We start from the raw sequence: 19,134 nt of genomic DNA, 5'->3' as shown, positions 1-19,134 counted from the left end.
GCAGAAGTTTGTGTTGTTACTATAGAGTGCACATACCCCAGTTGTAGGGGTAGGAGGGGTAGTATCCAATGGATGCCGTTTTCACATGATTTGAGTTAGATTGGCATCACTTCCAATATTTGGCATTAATGGCATTAGTATGCATATTGTTTGGCACAATTGCTTAGCACTTATTAATGTAAAGCACTGCAGAGCTCTGAAACTACCACAATGTCCAGGCTGGCAGTAATTCCTGGGTCCCTTTGTGCCAATATTTGGCGTAATCAGAGCAGGCTGAGCTCCTGTGTGGTACTCCCCACAAACACACAAAAGTTCAAGGAGCATGTATGGATGCAAATACCATTAATTCATCTATTTTAGCACGTCCCACTTGCATTTGCATTCAAGTGCCCTTGTGTGGGCATTACACATTAATGCAGGTATGTTACTCCAGGAGTTTGCAGTCACCATCTTCTACGGGCAAATGGATTTCTACAATTTATTCACCTCTCTGTTGTATCTCTTTTTCCTTGTATATATTTCTGTATATATTGTATATATTTCTGTTTGTGTGGGCTCTAACTTATGTTAATTAAATGGCAATGTCTTTATTTTCTCTCTTATGTTATCTACTTACTTTGTGCCAGAGCTGGGCAATATTTTGCACTCTGCCTGAGTGGGAATCAGGTTTGCTACTTTTGTAGTAGGAAAGGTATTTCCAGGGGTTTGGGGCAGTTTGGATTCTAGTGTTTTCAAATTCAAATACAGGTATGGGATCTCTTATCCGGAAACCCATTATCCAGAAAGTTCCGAATTATGGAAAGGCCATCTCCCATAGACTCCATTATAAGCAAATTATTCTAATTTTTTAAAATTATTACCTTTTTCTCTGTAATTATAAAACAGTACCTTGTACTTGATCCCAACTAAGATATAATTAATCCTTATTGGAGGCAAAACAATCCTATTGGGTTTATTCAATATTTAAATGACTTTTAGCAGACGTAAAGGTGGCCATACACGAGGCGATTTCGCTCGTTGTGCGATGAACGATTATATCGACAAACGATCGTATGGCGATCGAGTTCCCATACGATATGCCATCCACGAGCAACGATAATTCGGGAAAGATTTTGTCGCATCATTGTCGTAAAATACCTACGATCGTACATCTACGTACGATCGAATGTCGTTGACTTCCGCTGCTGGCAATCGTGACATGCGCAGAGAACAATCGTTGAAAGACAAATGTCTGACACTCACACCAACTGGCAGATTTTATCGTTAAACGACCAAAATTTTTAAACCTGGCCGATAGATTTTGGGGACGATAATGTCGGCTCGTTTAGTGGGACGACGATCGTTCGTACACCACCAACTATACGATAACTTAACGATAGCATCGGATCGTTCGGGAATCGGTCGTTTGTAAGTAAAAAATCGGTCCGTGTATGGCCACCTTGAGTTATGGAGATCCAAATTACGGAAAGATCCCTTATCTGAAAAACCCCAGGTCCCAAGCTTTTTGGATAACAGGTCCCAAGCTTTTTGGATAACAGGTCCCATACCTGTACTTGTCCTCGGACACAGCTAGTCTGGATAAGTATAAGTTGCTCTAGCTACTGCACAGCAGACCAGATAGCAGCAGTATACTGTAGGTAGTGATTAGGGTGATGATTAGGGTGGGGGATACAACATTGCAGGTACGGTAAGAGCAGGGCTGCCAAATTAAAGACACTGGATAAGGGATCCTATATTTGAATTAGCAAATGGTCTAGTATATTTTTTCTACTAAGAATATAGTAGAGTACCCTAAGATTAGTTGGGGTACAGACTCTGTGCTTGTCCTCCTCTGCCCTGGGTAAGGACATGTGCTGTAGGGAAATTCTTAGCCAATTTTTCTACTTCACATATGCAGGCTCAGAAGATGCTGGCCCAACAGAAGCATATGGTGCTGAGGCTCTGAGAAGCACAGTACAGAGAGCACTGAGTACTCTGCATCTGTGCATTTTTGGAAGAGAAGAGCTGGCCTGGGGTCTGAAGTAAGCAACTAACACTTCCCCGCTGAATCTACTTTTCTTTGTTCTTTTAGGAACAAAAATGCCTGGTCTATAGAAAGATTTTAATTCCAATGTATTTTCAGTTTATTTGTCCAGAGTGCAGCCATGTATACCTTCCTGGTAAATTAGCAATAATGTTGGACATTTAACGTTTACATCTGGCAAAAAAAAAAAAATTATATACCTGAAATATAAGAAAAAAAGAAAATATTATCCCCAGTTTATTTCTTGGGTATCTGCCTGGTGGCACGAGCTTTTGTTTATCTACAAAGAGAGACCACTGAATATTTTAGGTTTCATATCACAAAGTTTTGTGCTCATACACGTAATATTAAGAGCCAGTAAGACATAATACTGAACAGGAATTCAAACGGCACCTGTTGGATGATCTATCTCTAAGACAATTATTCACCTGTTTGGTTTAGCAATACAAACTGTATAATACTGTACAAAAAGACTTTGTGCCTCAATAAAGTATTTTGTTTATAAAAGCTACATGTATACATTTCTTTCTTCTAGACTGTCTATTATCAAACTAAGAAATATGTTTTCTTTTATGGAAAGACGTCAGTAAAAGCTTTTCTTTATATAAGCTAAACCACTTGATCTCTAAACGACAGGTTCTCAAACCAGCAATAGGGCAACAAGCACAAGAATCATTGAGGAACCATTTCATTCAGCATTCTGCCCACTGACAAACACAAATGCTGCTTTCCCTATGTTATTATAGAAGAGTCTAAAAGCTAGTAGTCATTTTGTTTCCATAGCTAAAACTACAGGTTCAATTGAGAAGACTTTGGAAGACAAGACATAAAAAGTTTACAATGAACTGGTACAGAAAATGAATGTGATGCAATTTGGTGGCACTTTAGTCACTTGCCACGTGATTTTCATTCTGTAGGACATGCCAACGTTCAATTTTCTTATCTTTGTTTTTCAAGCATTCGTACCAGTGTTTCAACCGCTCTCCTTTAGCATTGATGCCCAGCTGACATCCACCTGCAAAGACAGGGTATATTAAAATTGTTCAGAGTGCACGAAAGTAGATTTTATCTGCAGCCCTGCCAATCCCATATCACCACCCATCAGTTGACACATGGAAATGTTTTACATAGTATAATGTGAGTGGTATAAAAATATGGCACTGACACTGGAGTGTTAGTTAGATAAGATAGTGATGATAATAGTGTGAGATAATGCCCTGCTAAGGAACTTTTGTGCGCTTTTTAACCCACAACAAGTAAAAGCAGCGGTCATTGCACAAAATTTAGAACATCGTATTATATGATGCTAGGTACCACAGCATCTCCAGTAAGGATTAAAAGACCAGTAACATACTATAGCCACAACACTTTGTTGCTTTCCCCACTGTGCAGTCTGAGAAGGATCCCTCAGAAATTGCTGAGCTGTCTTTGCTGGAAACCAAAGTGACATATAAAGGATCTGTACCAGTAGCAGCGTATTCAAACTGCACTCAACCTTGGTGCAGCCAGGCAAGGGAAGTATGATTGGTTTCTCCATAGACTGTATAGTGAGAAAATATCCAGGATGATTACAGGGGAACACCCCATAAAATAAAAAAGATTATCTTTAGAAACAAATAGAGGAGAAGGTATAGAGTAAAGAAAAGGAATAGGACAGGGAAGTGAGCAGAGGTAAAGGCTAGGAATAAAAACCAAAATAGTGCTGGGGTTAGAAAGGGAGGTAAGAGAACATAAATAAAATTGAGATTACAAAAGAAATTGTAAAGGAGTTAGAAGAAAACTAGGCGGAGAATGAAAAAAGACAAGAAAAGAGAAGAAGAGGTAGAATCGGGAAGGGGAGAAAAAAAAAACAAAAGCAATAAAAAATAGGGGGAAGAGTGATAATGAAAAAGAAAAATTGGTGGGAGTAATGGTTGCAACAGTATATGAAACTAATAGTGGCAGTAGTAGTTCCAACTTAATGTTGATGTGAGGGGTAAGGCTAGAAAAGAGATGTGGCAGAAACCCATATTCTGGCATAATAATTTGCCTGGTCTTCCTGGTAGTTTGTTAGCATTGGTCTAAACAAACCCCCACCTGATCTATTGCTTCAGTGAAATGGTAGAATATATATATTTACACCTTGACCATGAAAATAATTGCATACAAAACTGCTTATGATTTTTAAAAAAATATATTATAATTTCTAGAAATGGTACAGAGTTGTTCCAACATACAGACTAAGTTAAGAATAAATGTAAATAGAGTATGGGTTTTTTTTTGTTTTTTTTAATTAATTTCCTTACTAGATAATGAATGTCCTACCCAAGCCCAAGCACATTTTTTCAGGACATCCCCTGAATTTGCCATTTTAGTAACATCATCAAATACCCTTTGTACAGAGCTATACATCTGTCATATTGTAACTAAATGTACTTTAGGAATTGTAAAGCTGTAATTGCTGCTTCTGTAAATAACCTCCATTACATCATTTTACACCTCACCCAGTATTTAGAACCAGGGGCAATACATTTGTTTGCTGGTGGTTAGTTACACTAATTCAGAGCAAAACATATGCCTCAATATAATTAATATAGTATCTCAAGATGTAAATGATGAAAGGGACAGGATGAGGCACCCCACAAATGTTTTACCACCAGCTTTCTCACAGCATAAAGAGCTTACCAATGTAATCATTGGATTTCCCAATGTCATAATCCCACACAGAAACATCCAGCTGCTTCTTGGCCAAATCACTGTGCTTGATTTCATAGAAGAATTCCTGGAAATATATATTTTTGATGTTAAACAAAAGTAATGAATCTTTTGTAGATTTGAATGCTTGAAATAGCTATTAAAACATTCATCACCCTATGTTCAGTATAAAATTGAGATTTCAAAAATACTTTGTCTTGAAAATGTATTCAGACACTTAACTAATTCTCTGAATAACATTCTATGCCGAAACTGTGATTTTTTTTTTATTATTAAATTGTTTTTATTTATTTTTTGTAACAATCAGGTTCCACATGTACAGGATAATGTTCATTACAAAGGAAATAATGTAACTTAGAGCTTGTCGTATGCCATCAGTACAAAGTATAATAATGTGCCCGAGTTGTGTTATGTCTGGTTGTCTCAGTTCAAACAGTTGCACTGGTAGGCTTATTGGAAATTAGCAGACATATGGGCGGTTGAAACTGTGATATTTTATTCTAAACCTGAATATGGCTACAAATTGACATATTTTATATACTGTAATTGCACTAGACTGAAGGTTCAGCCTCTCTATAACAGTAATGATTCAGGCCTTCAAAGTTGTGTACCATGGAATTGTCATGTTGGATTCTGTTAAGAGGTCAGCCATACTGCACATGCTCAGTGTGCTCTGTGCAGCTGCTTGGAATTTAAACTTAGGGTTCATCTCAAGTCATCAAGCAGAAAATGAGGCTGACCTGTAATAAAAGCTGATGCTACAGGGCTAAATATTAAATTCTGATGCAAAGTGCACAGCTTTCTAAGCTACCATGTGATGTGAACCTAAATGAATTACTATTAAAACATTATTTCTAGGCTACTAGTTATATGTAGAAAATGTAGAAGGGAGAGCAAAAACTAAGCTTATTATATACAGTATTTAGTATGTACATATAGTATTTTCTTTACTAAAAAAAACTTTAAAGGTCAATTTGGCCATGCTTGGCAAAAACAATGCAAGTATAAAAACAGCTCAATGTCTTCTTACTTCATTAAATTCTGGATTTAGTGTTTTTTTCTTTATTTGAGTCTTGTTTTTTGCCTTCTTTCCCATGTCAGGTTTCAGCCACCTGTGGATTAATAAAACAATAGAACATTTAAATATATTCCTTATAAAATAACTGCATTACATCTTTCTATTACAATGATAAACATATCAGATAAAGCCCCTTTAGAAAAAACAAACATTCTGAATGAGTGACACCACAAATAATTGCAGCCCATATAAGAAAATGCTCTGTAAGTGGGTCAGGGAAAGAGATTCTTAGAGTCAGGCAGAAATATTCCAGTAGAAAAGCCTTTCAGTGCCTTAGGGTTTGGACGTGAAAGCTTATAAGAAAGGGGAGTCAAGTTTTAATATTTTGGTAGCCAACAATTACATAAGTAATAAATTAATAAGTATTTTAATGTCTTTTTTTATGAGCAGCTCTTAAGCATCTCATTGCCCATGCTTTGCAGCTCTGGGTTCAACCACAGCCTTCAGCCTGTTCTTATTCTTGCCTCCCTCTGGGCACTAAGGTTCCTGTCCACGCTCCAAAAACATATGCATTTGCAATACACTTTATAATTATTCCAAATAGATACTCACAGTTTAACAAAAGGGTCAGAGTAGCCATTAGCATCCATTGCTGCCAAGTGAACGCAACGTACGATCCCCACAATCAGACCTCCTTGCTGGGTATTGTACATTAAAGACACTAAAATCTTCCCTCGTTCTTCAACATCTCCCCCACGATCATTCTGGAGAAAGACAGGAATAGCTTATTTGGGAAGATCAACTGCATGCATTCAGAGAGCAAAACATCAAAACAGCAATAATTTCATTGTAATAGCATGTGTTTAGGTGTCATGGCCATCCATCTAAAGACTATGTGCAGTAGGGGCTATGTGAAGTGCCACTCACCAGAGCAGACTTGGTTTACATTCCACATCTATAAGCTTAACAAGGTCTCGCATGGAACTTGGGAACAACATTCACACAAGAGCCGATGGAGCATAATGTAGTCCCAGGTGGGGAGCACATATCAATGTTTGTGCTATAACACATTTTGTAGCCGTGGCAATGTTTGTAAAATAGCTTTCTCAAATAGCTCAAATAAAATGTTCTCCTACTTTCAAATACTTCCCTAAAAATCTAGATATGTGTACTGTATTTGTGCATTATGAAGAATAGGAGAAGGAGGAGATAAAAATAGGCATGGAGAACACATGATGACATTCTGCAAGCCATATTCACAAATACTCTCTCCAGCCAATGGGTTTAGGGTCATATTGTTTTTATATACAATGTAGAACACAAAAGGCATCTCTCAGAAACATAAGACCTCTCAGTTTAAGACCCCCACAACATCCATTTTGCTAAAAAGGAATACAGCCCCTGAAACAGCCATGCACAGGCTGAATATGTGGGTTTTCCAACACATCAGCCCTTGGGTCACATAGCTGCATGGTGTCCAATTTTGCCATCTGGCCATAAGACAGTTAGGTTACCCAGGCTTTACGAACAAATCTCTGTATGCATTGCTCTCTTTACTAGGAATCCCTACTATACTACAGTTCACATATGAATAGGAGGAAAGTATTTAAACCTTGATATCCTAGTCCATTAATGCCTTTGTGCTCCATTCTGCTCTGTTTTTGCATTTATAAAATTTGCACGGCGACCTTATTTGCCCTGCCCATGTTTATGTTTATAAAGCTGGACAAAATTGTTGCATTTAATAATTGCTAATTTTTATTTGCAGTGCGAATGTACTTAAAAGCTTTTTGAATATGGCTTATTTACAAATATTTATGAGCACACTCTGCATCCGGGTCATACTACAACTTTGGTGACGGAAAAAATATTTGCGAAACTGACTTTGCACATTGAGAATTTATATTTGCAAAGTAAAAATCTGCGCTATATTTGCGCACAATAAACACACAGGGGCATGCTCACGCAAACCACAATCGTATTTACAAATTTATATGCACAATTCGCATTTCACTATGATTCGCCAAAAAAGGAAAGCTGGGCATAGCAATGCAAAATGTAATTGTTTAGGGGAAAATGTGCAAAACAACCATTTGCAAAAAAATATGCGCTACTCGAACTTCTTTCCTTTCCATTCCATGTGCTTAATGTTCCATTCCTTCCATTAGTGTTATCAGTGCTCACTTTACTATTAATTATCAATGTCCCTCCTCCAGGATTTAAAGAGAATGTTAACCTATAAAGACCACAATATGTGGTGACATATCATCATTTTTTTCTCATGGAGACCAAACATGGGGAATTAGCGGCAGTGATTTTAATGAAGTATTTCGTAGGTTAGTTGGCCATGTGACAGGCTCTTCTGTATGCAGCCACCTGGAGATCTGTCATGAGTGGCAAATTTGTAATTAAAATCTGTGTTGACTGTATGCAACAGTAATGGCCGTAAGCCTGCCTTGTCTGTGTTTTTTCCCCATCAGTGTAAAGCTATAAAAACAAAAATGGACAGCCAAAAAGCAGTGTATTGTTTGTGACACAACCTATATGACAGTTTTGACTTTTATGATTTTATAGGTTTTATTTCCATTTGCAATATGTCACTTAAACTGATAGTTTGTTGCCAGGGTAACTGACTCTGGTATCCTTAAAAGCAGAATAAGTAACAAATTAGGTTTTGTGTGGGGATTGTGCTTGTGGTTTTTTATTACATTTTTCAATTGTGGCTCTCCAGTTAGTAACCAGTTGGATTGCAGAGGTAGATAATAATGAACATTAAGAATGCACCAAGTCATTTGAACACCAAATACTTCTCTATGTGTTTGTGAATCCAGCTTTTGGGTGCCAGATACACTGCCTTCATTTACATTTAGCTGTATAGTAACATATTAAGAAGGTTTTGGGTTCAGCTTAGCCAAATGAATTTGCTGAACATGTAAATACTTATCAACATAAGTCATAGAATATATCCTAGCCTAACAATACACAAATATCTTGGTACCTTGATAGGAAGCATCACCAATCACTGAGCCATCGTGCTGACTGTTGTGGTATTTTCTTTAATATTAAACAGTGGGAGGAATGGGAAATAAATAAATGGGTAATATTTATTTATGTAGTGCCAAGGTATTTAATTAGCACTTTAGAGAGCACAATTAGAGATTTTTTATCATTCACATTAGTTACTGCTATAGTGGCACTTCATTTCTAAGGCCCCTATTTACATACTAGGGTCAGTTTAAAGGAGAAGGAAAGGTAAAAACCAAGTAAGCTTTATCAGAAAGGTCTATGTAAATACAGCCATAAGCACTCACAGAAACGCAGCACTGACTTCTCTGTAAAAAGATTTCTTGTGTCTGTAATTCATGTAACAGAGACAGGCAGCTCTCTGCTGTCTCCTCTCTCCTGCTCCCCCCTCCCTCAAGAATGCTAAGAACTCACTCCTCCCCCCTTAGGAATGTGGATCTAAGCCAATCAGCAGGAAGCTGACTCAGTCTAACTAACTGAGCATGTACACTTGGGGGTATATTTATCATGCTGTGTAAAAAGTGGAGTAAAACATCACCGGTAATGCTGCTCATAGCAGCCAATCAGCTGCTTCACTTTGGTTTTCTAACTGTTGAAATCTAATTGCTGATTGGTTGCCCTGTGCAACATCACCAGTAATGCTTCACTCCACTTTTTACACAGCATGAGAAATATACCCCTGTGTCTCCGTCTCGGTGCAGGAGTGAGGCATTATGGGAACTTTCTTTACACAGCTCAGCATTTTTTCTTCCTGTTTGGCTTCTGATCATCTGAACAGGAGAAATATGGGGAGACTTAAGGGCACTATTGAGAGAACTGAAGGTATGCCTGCAGCTTGAGATTAACTCTTTATTAGCCTTTCCTTCTCATTTTAATAAGGATCCAGGTAACCTGCTTGCATGTCTTATGGTAAATGACGGGAACCCACACAGACAGGGAGAACATACAAACTTGACCTCACCACGGAAAGAAAGAGATGGCAACCACAAAATCGCCATGCCACCTATATGCCATTTTCAGCATATTATAGAGTGAGCAAAATGCATAATCATCACCATCACATTATACAGTGAGAGCACTGGGCATGGCACTCTAAACACATTATATAGTGAGAGGCAGTGGGCACTGACCACCCCACACACATATACATTGTGAGGCTGTGGGTATTAGTAACCCAAACACATTACATTGGGAAAGGCATTTGGTACTGGCATCCCAAGCTCACTGGGCGCTGGCCCCTGGGCATACTGTTCACATATATAAACCATATATCATATCAGGACCAGGACAGGATGTTTTGTTCTAAAAACTCCCCTCGTAATGTTCAGTTACAGCTAAGGTTCTCAGTTCACATATTTTAGGAGAGTACAGCAACCCTAGAGTGGGCTACATTCTATAGCCAGGTCCCCAGATGCACGAAAAAAAATTGTAGGTAACATGGCCACCCCTGTGGCTTCTGATTGATGCCTATGAAACACACTAGTAGTATACACTAGTTTGTGCCGATTGCACCCCTGTCCATCAGAAACAATAGTAATCACCCATACCTTTAAACCTAATGGCCCACAATCATGTGCACTGTGAATAGTTCTGCCCTTGATTAGATTAATGTTACAGGCTCTACCACATCCTTCAAGGATATTTTTAGGTAACACCTTCATGAGACTTTAACTGTATATTTAAAACTGTATATTTAAAACTGTATATTTAAATATACAGCTCTGTAGCTTCTTTGATAGACAAACTGCTGCTTAATGATTTGTGATGACCCCTAAGCTTAATTTCTTAACAGCTGCCCAGAGTATACTGAGCATGTGCAGTGTCACTGACTCTTCTAACAAAATACAAGCTCCTGCAGGGTCGGACCGGGGCTCCTGCCCCAGGGGCCCTGCAGGTGCCCCAGCTGTGTCCCCCCCCAGGGGCCCCCCTAACCCCCCCGAAGGGCCCCTGCCTGACGTCCTCCTCGAGCGTGTATAAATTGAACGCGTCAGGGGAGGAACAGTCAGTAGGGGGAGCGCCGGCAAAGGTCGGGGCCCACCGGGATTTTTCCCGGTGTCCCGGCAGCCCAGTCCGACCCTGAGCTCCTGTGCATAACTTTAAAGACCTAGATCATTTCTGTTATAGAGATCCTGAACCTTTAGGCTTGTACAGTAAGTTCAGTAAATAAAATGCTAACTATACAGTATTTTTTTGGAGTTTAGTTCTCCTGTAGGATAGTATTAGCCTTTAATATTCTTAATGCATATCGGATGTTGTAGCTCCAGCCCATCTGCTAAAACAAACAGAACGTAGAAATGAACGAGCAGTGACAGAGTGGAATACATTTTGTAAAGGTGAATCTGCTTCCTTAATTACTTATGCAAAAATCCCCTGATTGACTGTGCTCTCTGCAATCACAGTTCTGATGAATACTCCAGATGGCACTCAGCTTTCTAGCAGGTGCTGCGGTCACAAGGTTCAAGCAATGTGAATGAAACACAGACGCAGACACAGGAACTCATTTCTTTCACAAAATATTTTGCTCCTCATTGTTCAGATTACTTTCTATGACAGAAATCCCAGATTCTCTTGTGTTATTCTGCTGTTTGTAATCTTTTTTTAACTGTAAATATTTCCTAGGTTTCAGTAATAATTTAATATACTAGCAGGGAAGGGTATGTATTTAAGGCTAAAGGTGATGCGTTATGTGCTATAAATGAATTTGTACAGTTATGAGTATAAAGCTAAGTATTGTAGGTTATAATATGCAAAGAAATCTAACAATACCCTTTCATACCTCCCAACATTTGAAAAATGCAAAGATGAACAAAAAGAAATGGTGCATGCAGTGCGGCAATTTTTTTGTCCATGCCCATTTTTGGCAACCACACCCCCTAAATACCACTCCCATTTTACAAAATTTGGCAGGATATTTAATGTTTGAACAAATTTCTGGGGGTTTTGGGGTCTTTTTATGTGTTATTACAGTTTTGCTTAAAAAGGTGAAATTGCCCTTTAAGCCTCAATTCCCCTAAGAGACCTGTTTAGCTTATTAGTTACATTGTGGCTTGTTAACTTTTCTGGGCTCTCTGCCAAAAGCTACTTATTTCATTAAGTTTGGGAAATATTGTATCTTTTTAGAGTTCAGTGCAGGTTCAATGCAGGAGATCAAAAGGAAGTGAGGGAATTTTCAGTAAGAATCTGGGACTGCGGACTGAGCTGTCAAAATCGGGACTGTCCTGCGAAAATCGGGATAGTTAGATTTCTCTGAATCCTTTTGCTGTCAAAGTACAGACACAGTATATATTGGTACACCTATTGGGCCAGCAAAAGCACTTTGGTCTTTAAACACCATGGAACATGAATACTGTGAATTCAAGCTGCTCGATTGCATGGATGGTACAGTGATCTGGGATTCAGTAACACAACCATTGTAAATGACAATTTATGTTTCAATTTTTAATGTTTGATGAAACTGGGCTTTTGGGTTCAACACAGCCCTGGTATACATGCTGAATGAACAACTAGCAATGGGCAAACAATTGATTACGTTTTTCTTAACTATACAGAATGAGTTTGTATGTTCTCGTATGGATTTATTACTGGCAGTTTCTTCCCATCCTTCAAAAGCTGCTGTAAAATTGACATGTATTTTGTATAAATGTGACAGGGTTCATAGAATATATAATCAGGCAATCATAGAAGTGTTGATTTCATTTAAAAAATGGTCCTAGAATTTCCTTCAGAATTTCTTCTGTATGTAATACTCCACAAATTGAAAAGAGATACAATCTTAATTGTTAATAACAATGAACCTGGAACAGGGATTATATTTTGATAATTGGTCTGGAAATCTTCATTGTCAAAATAATATAAATGATTGCAAATGTCCAGTAAATATCTATTTTTATGTATAATGAAACATTACAAGGAAACAATATGCACATTTCTAACTGACTTACTTCATCCTCATAGAGAGCCATTCCACGAACAGATCCTGTAGTCCCAGCACGTTTCATCTGCAGTTAAAGTAATAAAAATGTTAATTCTAAGAGTAAAACAGACAGTGGAAGTGAAGCAAGTAGCAGAGTGATGGCCCAATTGTGTATTCCCCTCAGCATACCGGAATCACGCGCTCCAGGCAAACATTGAAGCTCTTTTTCTGGTTTGGTTTCAGCTTCTTCAAGGAAAATCTTGTTTCACCAATAAACTCATTGTGGCCAAACTTATCCTCATCACAGACAGAGATTCTGCAATTCAGTTGTATGATCATCAGTTAAAATGAAATATAAATGATGCTTTTTTAAAAGAAAGTATAGGTTCCAAGACAATTCAAGGTTGCAGTACAATTCCTTTATTTTCTACTTCCATTTATTAAATATGGCCTTTAGTGCCTCAGCCGCATCAGGCAGCCCCAACTATGATTCCTGATATCTTTGGTGTAAAATACCATATTTTATTAAAAAAATTCCACTTGACTCAAAAATTAAACATGGTCAACCACCTGATTATGGCATTTGGGAAAATAGTGTAAAAAAGGAACCTGTTAAGAAATATGTAAACACTGACCTCCCACATTTACTTTACTTTATATTTGCAACAAAAAATCCATAAACCATTGGTTTCTAGCACAGAATCCATTCTAGAACTGATGTCCACGTATGCAGAGCTATCTATACCCAATTGGCCAAATATACCTATATGTCTAAAAGTTCTACTTTGTTAATGGCAATACTAAAATGTACCAGTATGGAACGCTTGTAACAGCAGAATATATTGCTACCTATAGATAGAAATATGAGTACAGGTATGGAACCTGTTATACAGAAAGCTGGGGAACTGGGGTTTTCCAGATGAGGGACCTTCCCGTAGTTTGGATCTCCATACTTTAAGTCTACTAAACAATCATTTTAACATTAAATAAACCCAATAGGATTGTTTTGCCACCAATAAGGATTAGCTGGCTTTATTATTACAAAGAATAAGCAAATATGTTTTCAAATTTTGGATTATTTGATTAAAACAGGCGATGACCTTTCTGTAACTTAAATAATGAATCCCGTACTGTATAGGAAAAGTATATTGTTAATGCTAACAATGGGCAGTATCCTAAGTATAAGAGCATCATGTTGTTCCTAGGGTAGGCCCATGTATTAGGCAGTACCAGGATTAAGCTACTAATCTTACTAATGCAACTTGACTTGATTATTATGGACTGTAATGCCATATATATTTTGGGACAGTTTGCCGATATGGACATTATATATGTGAACAGAATTTGTTTACTGTCTATCCCAAATGGAAGAACTACATACCATCGGTCCCATTAGTTGGTGAGTAGAAGTATAGCAGAGGTAATTCTTGTGCGTTCAGTAAATATTTGTGTGTATGAGTTATGTACATATTTGAAAAGAGTCTGTTCATGCCTGAAACATGTCATGTTGGCAAAATCTTCACTTTAAGCACTGATTCTGCATTTGCCCTAAATTGATTTTTTTTTATATATATCCTATACTTTGGGGTGTCACCTTGGAAATTACTACCTGGACACACATGATAACCTGTTATGGTGTATTTATGCTAGTGTAAGTTCACTCAGGACTACACATGACCCTATATACCCCTTAGCAACCACTTTATTGATTAACATGTCAATAACTACGTTTCCCATTGGAAATGCAGTAAATGTCTATGCAGGGCAATATTTTTGGTTCCTTTAATGACTCCTATAATAAATATTGTCATACGTGTGATTGAATCATTTATTTGACCCTTTCACTGTCCATAAAACAATCCAAACCCTTTGCTGAATAGGATAGTTTTGCTCTGGATCAATAATAATCTGGAAATAAAAGACATTGTTCTCCCAACCTTAAAGTTTTCCTCTGCAGTTCTTCATCAGTGATCCCATGATACACAAGGGTTTCATTCCATATAGGGTTGCGTGTGTTTCTCAGAGTCTTAGTACGTAATTTGTTAGCCTAAATATAAAGAATAACACAATTAATTTTACCAGTCAGGTTCATATTTACACAAAAGAAACACTTCTATGCATCTTTAAAAGCATGCTCTGCTGTTCTTTTTATACACTGTAATAAAACCACAATGAATGCCTGATTTTTATATTAGAGCATGCATTTTTTGTTTGTGTGTATAAATGACTATTTTAGGGAAGTAACAGTGGGTCTAAAAGGAAATGTGCTGTAGTTATGCAATTGGTGATGTTAGAATTTTTTATGGGTTTCCTTTGGGTACTTAAGTCTCTACAAACACTCCAAAAGCTATTGATTAAATAAACTGTTGTTTAATACGATAAGGAACCTAGATTACTCATGGGTAATAATCTCTATGAAACACTGTGGCCTATGTATAAGAAAGCAGATATACACACCAGTGTTCACTTTAAGCCAAATGAATAGTGTTTTGTGAAAAATATGTACTTCCTAACATTTACATCAATAATTAAAAAAAATCCAACTTGGCTTTTGTTAGTATTGTGAAAGGTAAAACTTTCTTTCCTGTTGTTATTATTCATAAAAAGCATTTATAAAGTGCTAGTATTTTAGTACTGTACAACAGAAAGATGTATATATCAAACAGTTATATATAATGTCCGCAGGCACACCCTATCACAGCCACCCAGTGCTGAAGTACTGGGAGAGAAAAGCAATGGCACACATGTAAGAAGGTGAAAATTGTGTGTTAATTTGTATGTGGGAAAGTGTTGTTACTTGGTATGACCACTAGGTGGCAGCAGAATTTAGTTAATGTTTATTGGGATTGTATAAGTGTAGTTCACACCCCGACCACTAGAGGCAGTGTGGGGTAGAAGGTATAAAAAGGGGACCACACCCAGAATTAAGGGTCTTTGTGGGAGAACACGGAAGAGGCCAGCTGAAGGAAAAGAAGAACCACCTGTAGGGTAAGGAAAGGGTAGAACAGGGCAGCTGAAAGTGGAGCAGGCACTAGGTGTCTGAGTCAGGGTTATGTAGCATGGGCCGCCTATTGCCCCAACCAGGAGATTAGAGGGAAACAGTGTTTCCAGTGGATCATCCACAGAATAGGGACCCAAGCGGATAGGGGTAGGCTACAAGAGGGTTAGTTGAGCTTCGGCTAAGAGTCTGCCAGTAAAATTCCTGGTGGAATAGCAAAGGGGCACCGCAGGGAGTGCCGGATTGCTGAGCTAGGTGGGGACAGGAGATCCCACTGAGACTGGGGACAGTGGTGAAGAGACAAAGGTAGCTACCTCTGGTAAGGCTGATGTCTTCTAGACACGGGCATGGTATATGTTTATTGCATGATTGAAGAAAGCCTGTTTGAACATTGTGATTTGACCTGCATGCTGTGACTCCCAGACAAGACGAGGGAATAAAGTGATTTTTGTTACATGACTTCTTGGAGTGCTTCCCTTGATTTTGACGTGGCCTATCGAGTCCAGGTAAGGGCGCTGTCCCTTTAAGAAGTTATTACCCGGGTTCTCCCTACACACAGAGTGATTAGAAGCAGGGCAAGCCCTTGCAAATTTTATTGCAGAGGTGCAACATTTTGGGGCAGAAAACCCCTTTATATCAGGTGCACCTGATGAAGGGGCATGCCAATGAAATGTTGTGTTTACAGTTTTGACTAATAAACCACAGGGGAACAACCCCAGACAAGTGTTTCCATGTGCTGGTCCTCTTTATGTATAATATATATTAAACATACTAAAATATAGACAGTAAAAAGTGCCATTCTCATTAAGGGGAGGGGATATTAGATGCAAAGGTCAGAGTTGGACAGAATTAGGAAAGAGATTCACTGATAAGCATTAGCAGGTTGAAGCAGTTTATAGTGTAGCATGATGGAATGTTAGGCTAGATTAGGGTTAGTTGTCAAGCAATTTGTTTCAAAAGACTGCTTGAAAGTTAAAAGAGTAACAGGATTTCTGATGGAGCGAGGAAGGGAATCCCTGAGAATGGTTTCAGTTGTAGCAAATTCTTTAATTTAGAAATTTGAGGTCTTGATAATGAGGAATAGATCGTTAATAGAACGCAATGAGCTGTTTGGTGAATACTTGAAGACAAGTTTAGAGATACTGTATGGTGCAGAACTGCCAGGTGCCTTGGTCATCAGGGTCAGTAGATAAATGTTATGTAAATGTGAGACTGGCAAAGTTGTATAGCAGAGGAAGAGCAGTTAGTAAAATGTATGAACCTGGCAGCTGTAAATATCATGGGCTGTAGTGATACTTTGTGTATAGGTAGGCCAATCAAGAGAGCGTTTACAGCAGTCATAATGTGACATGATGAAAAAGCAAATTAGAATTTTGGCAGTATATTTGGCACATATTTTAGAGATATTACATTGATGAAGGTAACGTGATTTAGTTATTGATTGGATATAAGAAGTGATGGATAGGACAAAATCAAAGATAACCCCGAAAACAGATCTCTGGGATGTTGTGAGTGTTGATGGAGCAAAGAGAACCATTTTGTTTTATTTTATTTAAAGTGTTCACATAGTCCAAAAGAATTGGAGTCTCTCTCCCACAAAAAATGAGAAAAGATAAATGTATGCTAGATACCAGTGAAGTAGTCCTTTTTAGGACAACCGCTCATTTAGATGCACACACCTCATATTTGTGCACAGCCTGTATAAATATAATTGATATTATAGACAATTTGACCTTCACAATAGCTTAATTAGCTGTTTTTTAATGTACACATTAACATTATGTTTGTTAGGTCTTTTTACTACATAGAAATATAAAATCTGTCAAAAATTAAGAACTGTATTTGAATTTAACATTATGCAAAATGTGATTGCTGTCAGAGCTTTCTGGATAATGGGTTACAATTTTGAAGGGTGAATGAGATGTATATAGACTTTGCTAACTCTGCCACCCTCCATTTCATATAATATACTAAATCAACACAAGTATGCACATCATTAATTGCAGTGTCTCGTGGGTGTTGTGAGGACAGGATCCTTTCTTGCTTTTCTGTGCAACTATAATGCAGTCGTACAAAAGAGTAGACACATACTTTGTGACCTATTTACTCTTTACTTTGCCTTTGTTTAATGATGTATTAATTTGCTTCTTTTACACAGTTTTAATCCCCCTTTTTGTCATATATATGTTTAACAATTATTATGTTGTTATATTATGTTGTCGAAAAGGCCTACATAAGATTATAGTCTGGACATGTAACTTCATGGAACTGGGTTATAGTTACACAGCAAATGTTGGTGAAAAATAATCATTTGCCATTAATTTCAACCTTTCAGTATATATACCACTGGCTAACTGTAGGCAGCAGTCTAGGCAAAGATTGCTCCAGTCCCAATAACCTAAGGACAGGTCAGAATGTAGCATCTAATTGATACTATAGATTACTAAACTTTGAGAGCAACATTGCACTTGTAAATACCCAGTAAATTTAAGGTATTTATACTTATTCTAAAGTCAAATTTCTGCCTTGTGTCCCAATAGAACAGACAGCATAATACGTTTTAATATGAACAGACAAAATACAGATTTGCTGTACTCTGAAGAGAAACCCCCAGCATTTTAAACTGCATATTATTCAACCAGAGCATTAAGTTTCAACAATCACTCTGCATTACCTTACTAGCTCCTGGTAGAAGATGCAGCTTTACATAAGGATCAGCTAAACCATTGGAGTCCATGGGTTTTAGGCCCTAGAAAAAAAAACATGATTAGTAACTAAACATTCCAAACAGTCTTCCTGTATTATGGAGAGGTGTTGGTGATACCTTTGTTTGTAGTGGGGGAAGGTACATACCTCATTTCATACCAAAATATAGAATTAAAATTGACATGAAATGTGTGCAGATTGTTCAGGGGGTTTCAATTGAACCAAGGCCAAAATCACTCATTTTATATTTACTGGCAACAGACATGAGCAAATAATACAATGTCCTGTGTAAAAAAAATAATTCGCCTGTTGTTTTTTTGCCATATGCGTAATTTTTTTGATGTGCGCACAAAAACTCGTGCGCATCAACAAAATTATGTGCACATCAATTTTTTTTGGATGTGTGCCATTTTCACTATTTCTTTTTTTTCAAAGATTTGCAAATTTTTCGGTAAACCAAAACGGGACAGATTCGCTCATCACTAGTATTCACAATTAGATTTGCTTTAGTATAGTATTCAGTATGAAAAAGCAATAATAATACTCTCATTTTACAGTAAATAAGGCCTTTGTTACATCTCTCCTTTAGATGTGTCGTCATGACTGTGAAAAAAGTATAAACTATTATCAATACATTGTCCAACTAAATTCATCACATGACAACAGGGTTTAGGGGAACAAATTGCTTGTTGTGTATACTTGGTCCTCTAATTATCCAGGAAAGCCTCTACAACCCTCTGCGGGTCTTGGAGATTTTA

The 19,134-nt window shown here is 37.6% G+C and overlaps 1 protein-coding gene across 4 annotated transcripts in view; it reads right to left on the bottom strand.

Moving 5' to 3' along the window:
* Positions 1–2,105: 2,105 nt before the first annotated feature.
* The window catches only part of rph3a (rabphilin 3A), a 117,082-nt gene continuing 100,053 nt past the window's right edge, over positions 2,106–19,134 (bottom strand). For all 4 annotated transcript variants that reach the window (XM_031892750.1, XM_018090590.2, XM_031892756.1 and 1 more), the window contains 8 exons: positions 18,345–18,419; positions 14,610–14,719; positions 12,862–12,988; positions 12,701–12,757; positions 6,348–6,499; positions 5,748–5,829; positions 4,688–4,784; positions 2,106–3,038 (listed from right to left, as the gene is read on the bottom strand). In XM_031892750.1, the coding sequence (XP_031748610.1) occupies positions 2,908–3,038; positions 4,688–4,784; positions 5,748–5,829; positions 6,348–6,499; positions 12,701–12,757; positions 12,862–12,988; positions 14,610–14,719; positions 18,345–18,419 (831 nt within the window). In that variant the 3' untranslated portion in view covers positions 2,106–2,907. The remainder of the gene's footprint in view (positions 3,039–4,687; positions 4,785–5,747; positions 5,830–6,347; positions 6,500–12,700; positions 12,758–12,861; positions 12,989–14,609; positions 14,720–18,344; positions 18,420–19,134) is intronic.

The sequence above is a fragment of the Xenopus tropicalis genome, chromosome 1 (assembly GCF_000004195.4).
Source record: "Xenopus tropicalis strain Nigerian chromosome 1, UCB_Xtro_10.0, whole genome shotgun sequence".
In the NCBI taxonomy this organism is placed as follows: domain Eukaryota; kingdom Metazoa; phylum Chordata; class Amphibia; order Anura; family Pipidae; genus Xenopus; species Xenopus tropicalis.
Note: the sequence above shows the minus strand (reverse complement) of the source record. Positions and strands in the feature narration are given on the sequence as shown.